Raw genomic sequence first — 15,439 nt, 5'->3', positions numbered from 1 at the left:
TGCAGTGTGTTTTTATTTGCATTTTTAAATGAGTACATCTGTGTTTGACCATGCGCATGTGCGTAGTTCTTCTGTGTGTATAAATTGACCTGCTTACTTCAAATAAAATTTAGTTGTAAGATCAGCGCCTGTGTGTGTGTTCCCTTCTTTCTTCGTCCTTGTTGCTTAGCGCTGCTTTAATATTATACGGCAGGGTACACGGTAAAGTAGCTAATTAAACATACCCGGATACTTGAACGAATCACGCATTTTTTTTGTTTTGATCCGCTTAGTCTGCTGTTGTTGAACAGCTACTGCAGTTTTGTGCAGAACGTGCAGAACTTTCTGATCTTTTTATCCTTTTCTGGTCAATCTTTCATCCTCTGGTGGTTTCTGTTAGGCCAGCTTTGAACTAGCAGAGCCACACTAGAAAGTCACACCGATAGCGTATAATTCTGTAGTGCCGCATGTCCTTATGCGGTATTGTTGCTTCACTGGGAAAGTAGTAGAGCTGGCGAGTGGCAGACTCGGTCGCTACGGAACTTGATAGATACTGCTTATGACGGCGTCGCATTTGGCTGGAAACAAAGGAAACGATGCAGAATATATACGCACGCACCTTTATTGCGCATGCACTCTCAATACGCACGCAGCGTAGATGGTGGCGATGCGACCGCAACTGTTGCATCGCAATAGACGTCGCCGTCCGCGATATGTTGCACTGCCCCTTTAATCGCTCTCGTGTGTTATAGCGCACCGCTGCACTGCTGCAGCTCATTTCCTGCCCCCTGATAGTGCGAATATACGCACGCTGTATGAGGCAGCCGCAACCAGATAACGTCGTTTATCTGGGTCGCATTTCAAGTGACACCAGAAATAATGGCTTAGAGGCAACGGCGCGCGCGAAGACGTGCTTACTAATTACTAAACCTATTACTAACTGAAGTAAAGCAGACATGAGTGTTTACTAGCAACTAAACCTATTCATTATTGACCAGCGCATATATTTATGGTTATTTAAACGAAGTTAGCGGAAAGGGGTGATAATTAGAGAGTTATAGCATATCGTTACCGTGTTTACGTTACCGTTTACCGGGCCCGGCAAGCGACGGTTGCGCATGCGCCGCCACTTACCGGTCCGCAAACACTTTACGGAATCCCTTTTAGCGTTGCGGAGAGTTAGCGTTCGCTTGTAAACAAACATGGCGGCGCCCTGCACGGCCGCTTCGGACCAAATACAACACCGCCGCCGCGTTCTTCGGCGCCATTTCTCGCTATGCATGAAGGCATTCGCTTTTAATTTGCAAACTCTCACTCGTACATTGAGGTTTGAGTAACAACTGGGCCATGTTTTGAGATTATTTGCCGATTTTTGAGCAGTTAAGCCTGACTATATGTCGTGTACATAGCTAAATAGCAACGACTACACTGCAGCTCTTCAGTTTCGTGCCCGATTTAACATTTTTCTATATGCTCATGATTTTTTTCCTCGAAAAAAAAAGACTGGTAATTCTCTTGGTATATTCATCAGTAATTTCAGAAAATAAAAGTGTCTCCGGCCCGGTGTTGGCGCGCTTTAACTTACTGCTACTAGATGGCGCCACAGTGTTCACATCCAAACACATAAAGAAGCGACGTTGCGGCACGGCGAACAGGTGTCGTAGTTGTGCTTTTTTTTTTACAGCGCTCGCAACGCAACGTGCTCTGTGTATGCAAGCTTACTGACGTCTACGTAGTGAAATTGTCTACTGGCAAGGGTAGGCAAAGGTGTATAGCTTCACGGCCACATTTGAAAAGCCGCTGAGTCGTCTGTTAGCTGAAGTATAGCCGGTACGTCTTTATTTGCAGAGAAAAAGATTATTAAAGCGTAGCATTTCACTTCATAGAAATGATTGCAATGCATCCGTCTTTTTTATTATTAAAAGCTGGGCATCTGTCATCATCATCACTCATTTTAGTCCTACGGTAACTTGTTACGGGAGAGACGGTACGCTAAAACGTCTTCTGGCGTGCGCCGCGCTAACCGGAAAATCCAGCGTCCGGTAACACGGTAAACGGTGACGTAAACACGGTAACGGTATGCTATAACTCTCTAATATGAAAAAAAAATCGCGACAGCTGGGTGTTATCCTGATTTTAGCTTTCTGCCTTATCCACTGTGAGCTGTTCTTTGTGTGTTTACTGCGAGCGCTGCAATAAACATATTCACTCGCTAGTCGACGCTTGTGTCTGTCCTATTCGAGGCAGTGACTCATTGTTTCACGCTGTTCTGGCTAAAAGGCACTAAATACGCATTGCGCTAGATCTTCGATCAACTCCTGTATGTATTTGTATATAGAGAGCGCAGCCCAGAGTGCTTCCGGCATGCCAGTGAGCCAATGGGGAACCTGCGCTGCCAAGGTGGCACTGCAATTGTTTCATTCGGTGACTCAAAACTGCTTTTGTTAGCTGCTTGGGCCGCTGCAAACGCGAGAATACATTCTGCGCGATTGGATACCCGCGTTTGGCTGACAGCATTCATTGCCTAGCTTCTCTCGGCGTAGCCCAGATAGCTGACGCACGGCACGTGCGCCTTCGGCGGAGCGCGGAGGCTCACGCCAATAAGCGCCTGAAAGGGGCGCGGAAAAGTACTAATAGTACTACCCAAAACTGCTTGCTCTTCTCTCTAGGCAGTGTGTTATGGCGCTGCAATCGGCACCGCAAACTTCAGCGCAAGTTCCCCATGCTCTGTTGTTGCGTGCAGTCGGCGACCAGCCTGGCGAGCAGCGCTAGCAGCGCCAGCAGCAACGACAGCAGCACGGGCGGTGGCGGCCGCGACGATGGCCGCCAGGCGGCAGGCGGCGCTTCTGCCGGCGCCGGGGGCGCCATGGTGCAGCGAGAGGACATCCTGGTGCTGACGCACGACGTGCGCGCCTTCAAGGAGGCCCTGGGAAGGCTGAGGAAGGCCTTCGCGCCCGAAGCACACGGTGAGGGGAGCCGCACGGGTGGCCATACCGGCTATACCAACATGTGCACACGGACACGCATGCCGAACAATTCTATAAAAACACATTCTTGAAAAGTGGAGAGTTCATGAGCGCACTTTTTGAAGCGAGGAGTCAACACTGAAAAGTCAACACGCTAGTCAACACCGCGCTTCGCGCGAGCCGGCGTATATCGGAGCACGAATGACGTCACGCACGGCGCAGGTGGCCGCCGCCGACTCTTTCTCTCTCGCTCCCTAGTCACAACTGCGCATGCGCCACTAGTAGCACCGAGCCACAGGTGTTCCGCCGCTGGGCAGCGCCGCGCCTTTCCTCAAAATCCAACTTTCGATTTTAAGTTTCCTCTTTCTTCTTTCCCTCCCTCCTTTGTCCCTTCCTTTACGGCGCGGTTCGGGTGTCCACCGAGATATGTGAGGCGGTTACTGTGCCATTTCCTTTCCTTAGAAACCAAACAAAACAAGTGAGCCGATGGCGTTGATAGAGTTCATTAGCGTTGACAACTTTGCAAAAACCATTCATTTTCTGGAAAGGAAAGGCGCACGACCGGCTCCGTGGGCCACTGGAGACCTCAATCTCGCTTTCGCTTGGTATATCCTGGATTAGCTGGGCTAATTCACATTAATTTTTTTTCATATATTGTAAGATTTCGCTAGAACAAATGAATATGTCCGCAGATCTCCCGTCGGCAGCCTTGCATTTTTTGCTGTTAACGTTTTGATATCATTTTCATTCCCGATTAGTTTTCTATAGCAGTCTTAACTGCTTTATGCGAACGGTGGAAACAATGCAAAATAAATATTTTGCTCTATATCGGAAAAATGAACCATTACCTTGAATATTTCTGCACCATTACCGTACAGTTCTTCAATATTCAAAATGTTCGTCCAAGATTGTTGGACATTTGTGGTTGGTGGCATGATGACAGTGCCAATACAACCACTAAGTACAACCAGTTTTAGTGGCAAAGGCTGGGGTTCTAAAATTCTTCATGATGGTTCTAGATAGCGTTAACATGGTGCAAGGACCCGCAGAGCGTTCCTGCAAGTCGCCCAGGGCGTCGACCTTTTCTGTACAACTTAGCGCATTCGTAGCGTGAGCTGAAGCCTTCATATGAACCAGTGTGACCAACTATAGCCAGAACTCAATAACTCTTTGAGATTGTACCCACATGAATGCCAACTATGAAGAAGCTTGGAAAAAAAGAAAGGAGTGTAACTTCTTCTCACGTTGCTTCTTGGCTGGTCACGCGACCTTGAAAGTCGTATGGCTGGTCACCGAGCAGGAAACCATAAAAATTCTTGAGGCAAAAGTTCATGCAACCCAGTATTTAAAAAAGTTTATTATCATCCCTGTCCTTGCGCGCAGCCTCGAATGGGTAATTAATAGTGGTGAAAAACTTCCATTTTGTCAGAAGATGGCTGCCAGACGATCCTCATGGGCGTGGTCCAGGACTCCGGCAGCTTCTGCCATCTCGTGGCATCGATCAGTCCTACCAGATATTGGAGACAGTTGAGCTGGACAGAGCAGCTTCCAATGTGGGAGGGGTAGGAGGGGGTGGGGGGTTGCGAATCGCACAGTTCACCGTTAAATGTCAAGCATTGTTTCCTTAATGCCGACCACTTTACGCGCGAATATTTTCCGGAAATTTTTGCGCCAGTGTCACGTTCCATAAGTTCATGGCGGCGGGTGATCTCTCGGGAGCAAAAGTTGGGCATCCTGTGTGCGCATGCGCAGTTACGTCGGCGCGCCACATAGCACCGGAGCACCTGGTGTCTGGAACGGAGATATGCGCATGCGCGTCTGATACGTGCGACCTGGTGTTGTACCCATTCCTTCTGCAGTGGTGGAGCTGTTGCTGCGCCATTTCCGTCAAATTGCGCCAAATGGCAGATCGTGCCACGGGCTGCTACAAAAAATTCAATGTTTGCTCACTTTTGCGCCACATTCGGGCCAATTAAAAGGCCATTGAAAAGCGGTGGCGAGAATGAAACCGAAGCTCAAGCCGGCGCTTTCAAATGTTCGCTGCGAATTTCTTCCATGACAGTGTCGCAGGAAGTGAACGTACGGAAATGTTCGAAATTTTGACAGATGTGTGAGTAGAATTTGTTCGATTTAATTTTCATCGCGCGCTTTCTGCTCGAACTATCGAACGAATGTATGAAAATCACGCAACTTGCTCGCTTTCTCGTACTCGATCGCTGTCAGGACCGCCGCGGTGGCTGAATGGTTATGGCGCTCGGCTGCTGGCCCGAAAGGCGCGGGCTCGATTCCGCGGCCGCGGGGTCGAACTTCGATGGAGGTGAAATCCTATAGGCCCGTGTGTTGTGCGATGTCAGTGCACGTTAAAGAACCCCAGGTGGTCGAAATTTCCGGAGCCCTTCACTACGACGTCCCTCATAGCCTGAGTCGCTTTGGGACGTTAAACCCCATAAGACCATAAAACCATCGATTGCTGTCAAAAGAGCGGTTATTTTAAACTCTTCTCACTGACTTGAAATGCACGATCACGAGCAATTAATTTCCACGTAGAACAATTTGCGCCTTCATCATGTGGCCGACCGCCAACACCTAATAACTAAAGCGCGTCCGTCGGCCTTTGTCGCGCCAATCAGTATGAGGCCGGCACGAGGAAGGAAATGATTGATTTACTGGCTGAAGTGCTAGAACGTCTGATGGCTTGGAGCCGAATGGCGCGTGACGCCGGCACGAGGAGCGAGCTCAATTCCACCGCACATCGGCGTCATCATCTTCGACGGCTGGTGCTGCTCCTGCTGCGTATGGGCGCTGATGCTGCAGTAGGCCCCCCGCAAGTGAAGGAGTCCGGTGAAGCTGGGAGCCGGAACGATACTTTCCGCTTCTGAGGAGTGGAAGGGCAACATGGCGGAGGAGGGCAGCCGGCTGGTTGCGGCAGAGAAACCACACATGAAGGTCCAGTGGGCGGGGCATCCTCTGTGAAGACTGGCTTCAAGCGGTCGATTGAAATGATGTCAGTGCGCCCATGAATGTCATCGATGAAGACCTTAGATGTTCTTTCGAGTACACGGAAGGGGCCGTCGTAGGGGCGCTGAAGCGGCTTGCGGACAGAGTTTTGGCGAACAAAGACGTGCGCGCAAGTCGCTAGTTCGGATGGAACATGTGAAGATGGCCGAGACTGGCGTCGGAGATGTGGCGCTCTTGAGATGGCGGCAAACATAGCAGAGCTGCATCACCTAATCGGCAGGGACGGGACTTGTAGACGAATCGGTAGATTCGAAAAATTCACCAGGAAGACGCGGGGTGAGCCGAAGACAAGTTCTGCTGGAGCGCAACGAAGATCTTGTTTCAGTGTAGCACGGAGGCTGAGCAGAACCAGTGGTAACGAGGCAGTCCAATCGGATGTTTTTAGCGAACGATGGAAGCGTTCGATCAAACCGTTGGCGTTGGGATGGTAAGCAGTAGTTATAACTTGGGAAGTTCCAAGTAATGTCATAAGGTTATTCAAAAGTGAAGATTCAAACTTGGCGCCACGGTCAGTGGTGATAGTCGAGGGAACCCCGTACCGGGAGACTCAGACGGCGACGAAGGTTCTGGCGATGGTGTCACTGGTGCCGCCAGGCAGAGGGAACGCTTCCGGCCAGCGAGTAAACCGATCGATGCAAGTAAGAGGATATGATTGTCCAGCGGAAGGTGGCCAGGGATCAAAGATATCGATGCGGACGTTATAAAAACGGGCTGACGGCGGAGGGAACGAGCCGAAGGGAGAGTCGTATGTCGCTGAGTTTTAGACTGCTGGCAAGCCGGCCAGGCACAAGCCCAGGCGCGCAAGTCCTTGTTGATGCCGGGCCAGACGTAACGTTTCGTGAGGAGATGCTGCGTGGCGCGAATTCCGCGATGGGATAGGCCGTGGAGGGCGTCGCAGACAAGACGATGAAAGGCAGGGCACAAAAGGGCACGGAGTGCCGGCCGAAGTGTCGCAGATGATGGGGATGGGCACGAAGGGGGGAGAATTTTACGAAGAACCAGCGAGCCAGGGTCCTTGCGAAAGTCCATAACTTCCGAGTCATGTTGCTGCGCTTGTGTGAGGGCGGCAAACTCGAGGCTCAATGGTGGAGCAGCCGAGGCGAGAGAAGCAGTAACATGTGACAGAGCATCCGCCGGGGCATTGTCAAGACCGTGCACACATGTCTGTGTCGGTCATGAACTCTGCCACGTACAAAAGGTGACGAATTTCACGGGGTGAGAATTTACCGCTCCCCGATTTGATGGCAAAAATAAGTGGTTTGTGGTCGGTGACGATGTGGAATGGCCGACCTTCTAGGAGGTGCTTGAAATGCCGCACGGACATGTACACGGCGAGGAGTTCACGGCCGAAAGTACTGTAGCGGCTTACGGCAGCGGAAAACTTGCGGGAGAAAAACGATAGAGGGCTCCAAGAACCATTCACGAGCTGGTGGAGTACGGCTCCAACGCCGAAGTCGGTGGTGTCGGTGATGAGGCGTAGGGGTGCATCAGGGCGCGGGTGGGCAAGGAGAGCGAGGTCGGATAGTTTCGCTTTGGCGGCCTGGATAGAATCCAGAGCAGCTGATGACCATGTCAGTTGTGCGGAGTTTCTTTTCTTGCCTTGAAGCATGTCCGTCAGTGATTTGAGGAGTGCAGCACAGTGAGGGATGAAACGGCAATAAAAATTGATAAGGCCGAGAAATTCACGGAGCTTTCAGATTGAGGCAGGCTGAGGAAAGTCTTGAATGGCCTGGACTTTTGATGGGAGAGGCCGGATGCCAGAGCTGTTGACACGGTGGCCAAGGAAGTCGAGCTCCGACTTGCCGAATTCACATTTTGCTCTGTTGATGATCATGCCGTAATCAGATAGACGTTGAAAAAGCTGCTGGAGGTGTAGCAAGTGCTGCTCCGCATCGCGGCTGAATACGAGGAGGTCATCGATGTAGGCCATGCAGAAAGGTAGACCCCTTTTAACTGTGTCCACGAAGCGTTGAAATGTCTGGCCAGAGTTACGGAGGCCAAATGACATGCGGAGGTATTCGAAGAAGCCGAATGGTGTGATGATTGCAGTTTTGGGTGAAAATTGTCGCGCCACGCAGCGCGGCGGTGAAATCCGCGATGTGAGGTAGGGGATAACGGTCCGGAACAGTAGCGTTGTTGAGGGCGCTGTAATCACCACAGGGGCGCCAGTCCCGTGGAGATTTTTTCGGTACCATGTGCAGAGGGGACGCCCATGGGCTAGATGAAGGTCGGATAATGCCGAGCTCCAGCATGTGTTCGAACTCGTTGCGGGCGATCTGTAAACGGTCGGAGCAAGGCGACAGGCTCGAGCGTGCGTGGGCGGGCCAGTGGTCACAATGTGATGCGTGTCCTGGTGTTTGACGGGCACTAAGAAGTTCGAAGGACGTAGCAGAGAAGGGTATTCTTCCAGGAGGATCTCGTAGGCCGACTGGTGTGGGCTGGGCATACTGGCAAGCGGTTCTCGAAGACGGAGGCCATGAACAGAGAGGTTCGTCGTGCCGTCTACAAGACACTTGCTGTGCATGTTTACCATCAGATTGTAGTGGCGCAGGAAATCAGCTCCGAGGATTGGGTAACGTACGTCCGCGACGAGGAAAACCCATCGGAACACACGTCGGAGGCCTAAATTGAGTGTGAGAGCATGTTCGCCGTACGTAGCGATGGGGGTGAGGTTTGCGTCTTGTAGCGATGGGCCAGTGCGGCGAGAAAGATGGAATTCATTAACGGCCATCGGCAGCCGCCTCGGCCTCTCCGTACTCGTAGATGGGAAAACTACACTCTAAACACGAAAGGAGTGAAAAAGGGAGTAAGGTGTCCTCTGGCGCACCTTCCCAATCCCCGGAGTAGATTTTCATCGCTAAATATACAGAATACTTACGGTGGTCAACGGAAACAAATTCCCTCTTTCAAACATGCGAAGTTATAGCCGTTACGGAGATTTTAACCCAGGTTTCGATCTTCGCTGTTTGCAAACCTGAATACCTCCGGTGCCGCGTTTAAAAGCCTCCTCCCACTGCTATCTGCATCAAGTTACAACGCTTTGCAGTGGGAATATACCTCCGTTGTCAAGAGTAAGCATTCCGTATACTTAGTAATCTAAATCTACTCTAAAACTTGTGGAGCGTGCCCTGCCCTAAAAGATAGTGCCTTAGAGACAGCTTACTCACTTTCTACTTCGATATATGCCTATTCGTGCTTGGAGTGTAAGAGCAACACCACGCGGATCGTTTCTATGTCGTGGCGCCCGACGCTGCTGAGCTGAGAATTACCCATGAACCGTTGACGAAGAATGCGTACAGGCGCCAGTGCACCCATCGTTTCTGGGTTGTATTATGGATTTTTATGGCGCAAGGCCATCTGTGGCCAAAGAGTGCCACGGCACAAGTTATTCTCGTTTGCTCAAGGTGGGGTCAAAGACCCATCTCCTAAGCATTCACCCTGATTAAGCTGAACACCAGGCCAGGGGAAAGCTTATACCCATTGTATCACCGGCGGAATTGGGGATCGAACCCCGCACCTCCCGCATGCAGGGCGGATGCTCAACCACTTGACCACCGCTGCGGTCACCCATCGTTTCTGATCTTAACGATGCGCGGCGCACACGGAGACATGGCTTGCAGAGGTTAGAGGGCTGGCAGTGAAGCTAGTGCACGCGTTCACTCCAGCGGTGTATTCATGGCGGCCACTTTTACCACGCGCAATTCTCGTCTCATAGAGGTCCTTTCGGCTATTTTGTTATTACCACCTAGAGGAAAAGCTGGCGCCACCGTCTATGCGAGTTCCCTAAAGAGCACTTCATCGGCTGCGGGAATGCCGGGAAGACGGAGCTTCTTATTTGTATCGGCTAACGTTGGGCTGAAAACGATTTTCTGTTTTATAGGGCTTTAACGTCTCAAAGTGACTCAGGCCATGAGGGACGCCGTATTGGAGGGCTCCAGAATAATTTAGGCCACCTGGGGATCTTTAACGTGCACTGACATCGCACAGCACACGGGCGCTCTTTTGCGTTTCGCCTTCATCGAAATTCGACCGCCGCGGCCGCTATCGAACCCGATTCTTTCGGGTCAGCACCCGAGCGCCATAACCACTGAGCCACCGCGGCGGCTCTGCTGTAAAATTCACGGGGGGGGGGGGGGGGGCACTTTGTTGGCCTGATGGACGGTGAGGCGAAAGCCTTTAGCGCTTTGTTGCTGCTTGTGTCCCTGATGTGTGGTGAAGATGTTGATTAAAAGACTAGGCCGCAAAGAGCGTTAAGGCGGCACACCCTTCCAGATCGGCGTTCAGGAAGCATCTGGATTGGGACGCGACAGCGTGTTGCAGGGTTGCCAACGTTGACAGGGTTGACAGCGTGTTGCGGGGCTGGAGGTGTCCACGGAACGCCACCGCCATTCTGCGCGACGCCTTGGCCGTTGGACAATTTAAGGAAAGGAAATGACGCCTGTCTCACATATCTCGGTGGACATAATAATAATAATAATAATTGGTTTTTTGGAGGGAAAGGAAATGGCGCAGTATCTGTCTCATATATCGTTGGACACCTGAACCGCGCCGTAAGGGAGGGGTAAAGGAGGGAGTGAAAGAAGAAAGGAAGAATAGGTGCCGTAGTGGAGGGCTCCGGAATAATTTCGACCACCTGGGGATCTTTAACGTGCACTGACATCGCACAGCACACGGGCGCCTTAGCGTTTTTCCTCCATAAAAAGCAGCCGCCGCGGTCGGGTTCGACCGGTGGACACCCGAACCGCGTTTTAGTGACAGCTGTAGTGTGACAGATTTCGCGGACGGACGGACAACGATGAGCCATTAAAAGATTTCGCCTTAAAACGTGGATTCTGCCTAGCACCAAGCGGGCTAGGTCTCGTCGAGGAAGTCGCGTTTAAGCGGGATTCCTCTGCTACCGGTGTTCTCTAGGCGTTGCAAGAGAACGCATAACAGAAACGGTGCCGCTCGCATTGCTGCCCGAGCTGCCGCTTCTCGCTCTTTTGACTAGCAGTTCGTTACTTAACGTCTCTTCGATTGCGAACTCTGATGTCATTCCGCAGGTGGCATCGTCTAAACCAGAATCATTGAAAAAAGGCACTATTGTATACCCCGAATCTTTAATTTGAAGGCTATAATTACTTGGCCTTTTTTTTCAGATTTTTTAATTTCCCATTATTTTTTCACTCCTATTAAAAATTCCCCTGTTGGCCCGTCTGGTGGCTCAGTGGTTAGCGCGCTCGGCTACTGAGACGTCGTACCCGTATTCAGTACTGTCAGCGGCGGTCGCTTATCGATGGAGACGAGACGAAAAAGCTTCTGTGTTCTGTGCGTTTTCAGTGCACGTCAGTGAGCTCCGGGCGGTCTAAATTAATGCGGGGCTCATCACTATACAGAGTCTTTCCTAGCCATTGTGTCGCTTCGGGATGTTCAGCCGCACGATTTATAATTTATATCCGCCACTGCTTCGGTTGAACAGACTGCTTTGTCGGTTTAATATGTGAGAAGCCGCTTATTGGAGCAGCGTAAAGAGCCGACATGTTTCGAGCGCTGACCGCTATGTGACAGAATGGCGTAGCGGTAGCACTAATATTATCCTAAGCGCGCACCATTAGAGTTTTAGCAGAGTGCATACGGGTCTGCCGTCACCGCTTACCGCGACCGCGAATGCGCGAATGACGCAGACGCAGCTATATTCGGATACGACCCAAAAACGAAGTGGCCAACGCCCCTCAAAGAGGCCCTCCAGCCAATTACGTCGACTGCTTCCTTGTACCCATTGTATCACCGAGGATACAACGGGTACCAGCTTCCCCTGGCTGGTGCTAAGTTTATTCTGAGCGAAATGCTTGGTAAATGGGCGTTTGACCCCACCTTGAGTACACGAAAATACTTTGTGTCATGGCGCTCTTTGGATGCGTACCTAGCGGCACTAGGGATCGAACCCCGCACCTCCCGCACACGAGGCGGATGCTCAGACCACTAGCCACCGCTGCGATCTCTTCGTTTTTGATTGTATCCGAATATAGTGCACCCGAATTTAGACCCACTTGGACAGCCATTTTTGGATACATGGACCCTATGGGAAGCTTCGCAACTGGCAGTATCAAAGACCTCCGGTGACAGTAGGAAGAGTTACAGGCCCCACCGCCGGCGACATCTGCGCATGCGCGTTGACTGCCGCGGTAACTGGTGACGATAGGTGGTACGCACTCTGCTAAAACTGGTAAATGTTATCCCTCCCTGTGGGCGTTGCAGCACATATGGGCGTTGCAGCACATATGTCATTCTGCGTCCTTGCCGAGCCCCGCCCACTGCGTGCACTCTAAACAAAGGGAGTAAAACTGTCCTCTAGCGCACACTCTTTTATAAAAGGGTGTGCGCTAGAGGACTGTTTACACCCTTTTTACTCCCATATAGATGTATTTGTGTTTAGAGTGTACGCTCTAAGCGCAAATGAGTAAAGAGAGAGCAAGTCGTCTTCTATCGCACTCGCGTTTATTAAAGGAAAGAGGGCAACTTACTCCCTTTTTTACTCCCGCATAGGCGTATTCCTTTTTAGAGTGTAGCATGCCTGCGCAGGTGTCGCCCATCAACGGCGATACGTGTCGAACGGAAGCAGTGAGCACACCGTCGGATTCTATACGACGCGCATGCGCACAGAGTCGGTATTCCTTCCTGGTGCAGTGGCGTCAGGTGGCGCACTGATGCAGTTCACAACTCCACTCTGACTTGTTTCACACTGGACTCACTAGAAATTGTTCGGGAATACAGCGCTCTTTTTCTCGGCGGAGGTGTAATTGGCAGGCGGCAGCCGACAGTAACGTTCTCAGGCGAGCGTAACAGACACCTTCGAGGCGCTGTGTATTTTCGTTCGCAGTGCCTCTGTTGCGGGTAATGAACTTCAGCACATGTGCATTTGATATGAACTTCATATATATCGTACGTTAACGTTCAACTCGCCTCGGTGTTTTACTGATACTAACGTCGCGGGATCCAGTCCAGGTGGAATTTCGCTGGAGTCAAAATGCAAAAAACGCCCCTGTGTAATGCGGTATCGATGCATGCTGAGGAACCCCAGCTAGTCTAAATTAATCCGAAGCTTTCCAGTACGACGTTCATCACAAGCCATGTGTCGCTTCGAGACGTTAAACACCACATACTATACCGTCAACACGTTAGCATTGAGAAGAAATCAGAAAGAATTGAATTTTCGCCATGTGTTTAGGCAACGGTCTGTACATCAATGCGCTTTCTATATACATCACAGTGAAGTGGCGCTGGGAAAATGAATTTCAGTGGAAGAATTCGTGCCCAGTCGCTTGACAATATTAATCGGCAACGAGCATTTTCTATACTAGGCGGCGACGACCATTTTCCTTCGGAAGCTATAGCAGTGTGCGGAAAAAGGAACCGCAGTGGTTTCGAAAAGTCTTCCGCACTAAAGTGCGTAACCCGATAGCAGGGGTCTCCTGTTCCTATTCAGGATAATGTGTGTGCGAGAAGCTAGGGTTAACGCGCAATCAATGGCACGGCTGTTTGATGCAACGCATCTGCCGGCTATGGCAATAGTATTGGAGAAAACGATAAGGAGCAGCTGTGTCCAACACGTAGTCATGGACAATTTTTTACGGCATGCGCATTGGGAGGGAGGTGGCGAAGCAGAGCGTTAGCTCTTACTAATCACGTTTCTCGATTTCTCGGGGTCTGCTACCACCTCCCTTCGGCGTGAAATTTTCCAAGTCCGAGGAATTCAAGGTGGCAACCCCCGCTTTGTAAATCGATATAGCAACCCAATTGCTGAATGATTGGTGACGTCATTAGTATATCGAATTGTATATTGATTGGTGAGGTCACTGATATATGCAAGATGGCCGCCAATCGATGACGTCACCGATAAATCCAAGATGGCGGCCTCCATAGGAAATCAATAACAACCCAATTGGTGATTGATTGGTGACGTCACTGATGTATCCAATTGGTTCTTTATGGTGACGTCACTTATCAAACAGCTAGCGCTCGTTACTTCGTCTTTCACACAGTGGCGGCATCATTTTTTGTTGTTTCTTGATTTTTTCTTGTGGTGATGCAAACCAATTCATTGAAAATCGTAGAGGCATGAGAGAACATGCATGTTCGATCTTCTATCGAATACGAATTGACTGATTAGTGAGGACATGCACAATTGTATGTTACCGACAAGCCGTGCACCTGCAATGTATTTCGGCACCATCATGCGCCGCCACCACTATTCTTCGCCGTATCAAAGGTTTTCGAGCACCACCGGCGCATCCCAGAAAAACCGGGAACGCCGAGGAGTACAACGTCCGACTCGCAACGTGCCTTGATTGTCGCTCTGTGAATCAAATCTTTCCCTCGACGCCGACGATGCACCGAGCAACAATCAAGGCACGTGGCGAGTCGGACGCGGGTTCCGGCACCCACGGCTCACTGCCATACACGCTGCGCTGGCGGCAAAAACCAAGCGCGCGCTCCGTTCCCCGCATTTCTTTCCTCCTCCCCGATGGCGGCATGTCACGCACAGCGCTCGGGTGACTGATGATGGGCGCCCGTCCACTCCATCGCGCTCGTGGGAAGAGTCCCAGTCGTCGTCGCGCGTCGCTCTAAGTATGTGAACGCGGTGGGGAGGAACAGCGGAGGGAATTGTTTCAGCGGAGGCCTCCTGCCTAATGGCAAGCTTGTTCTGTTAAGTTCCCTTCCCCCGTGCTTCGAGCGAGTGCTCCGAGAAATTACTGGTGTCTCGTTCATTGCCCGTTATAACGCGGAGAGGACGGCCTACCTATAACTAATAACGTGAGTGAGCGCGTTTAACGGAGTTGAGTCTGCTACTAAGGTACGTTGCTAGTCGGGAACTTGCGCTGAAGTTTGCGGTGCCGATTGCAGCGCCATAACACACTGCCTAGCGAGAAGAGCAAGCAGTTTTGGGTAGTACTATAAGTAGTGTTCCTGTATATGCTCCCGAAGTACTTTTCCTCGCCACCTTCAGGCGCTTATTGGCGTGAGACTCCGCGCTTTGTCGAAGGCGCACGTGCCCTGCGTCAGCTATCTGGGCTACGCCGAGAGAAGCTAGGCAATGAATGCTGTCAGCCAAACGCGGGTATCTAATCGCGCGGAATGTGTTCTCGCGTTTGCAGCGGCCCAAGCGGCTGACGAAAGCAGTTTTGAGTCACCGAATGGAACAATCGCAGTGCCACCTTGGAAGCGTAGGTTCCCCATACATCTACCACTAAGTCGCCGCAGTGCGCAAAGATAACTAGTAATTCCACTTCCTACTGCTAGTCTTGGATGCTTACTGACAAGCGCACGCGGCGCCTATACAGTCAGAGTTGGCAGTCATGTGGCTACGCAGCCCTCTGACGCGTCATTGGCGAAACATCGCCTTTTCTTTATGGGGGCCCTGAAACGCAGGTCAGTGGGAAGATAGTGGCTGCGATTCTGTGGCTTCAATCGTATCCCCTCACATCGTCCGTCTGGGC

General features: G+C 51.1%; 1 protein-coding gene across 5 annotated transcripts in view; it reads left to right on the top strand.

The window, feature by feature from the left end:
• Window positions 1-15,439, top strand: part of LOC144110350 (rho GTPase-activating protein 45-like) — a 162,683-nt gene that overhangs the window by 100,391 nt on the left and 46,853 nt on the right. For all 5 annotated transcript variants that reach the window (XM_077643204.1, XM_077643203.1, XM_077643207.1 and 2 more), the window contains one exon: window positions 2,723-2,945. In XM_077643204.1, coding sequence (XP_077499330.1) covers window positions 2,723-2,945 — 223 coding nt within the window. The remainder of the gene's footprint in view (window positions 1-2,722; window positions 2,946-15,439) is intronic.

Source organism: Amblyomma americanum, chromosome 11 (genome assembly GCF_052857255.1).
Source record: "Amblyomma americanum isolate KBUSLIRL-KWMA chromosome 11, ASM5285725v1, whole genome shotgun sequence".
Taxonomy (NCBI): Eukaryota; Metazoa; Arthropoda; class Arachnida; order Ixodida; family Ixodidae; genus Amblyomma; species Amblyomma americanum.
The sequence above is the reverse complement of the archived record's forward strand: the minus strand, read 5'-3'. Positions and strand labels throughout refer to the sequence as shown.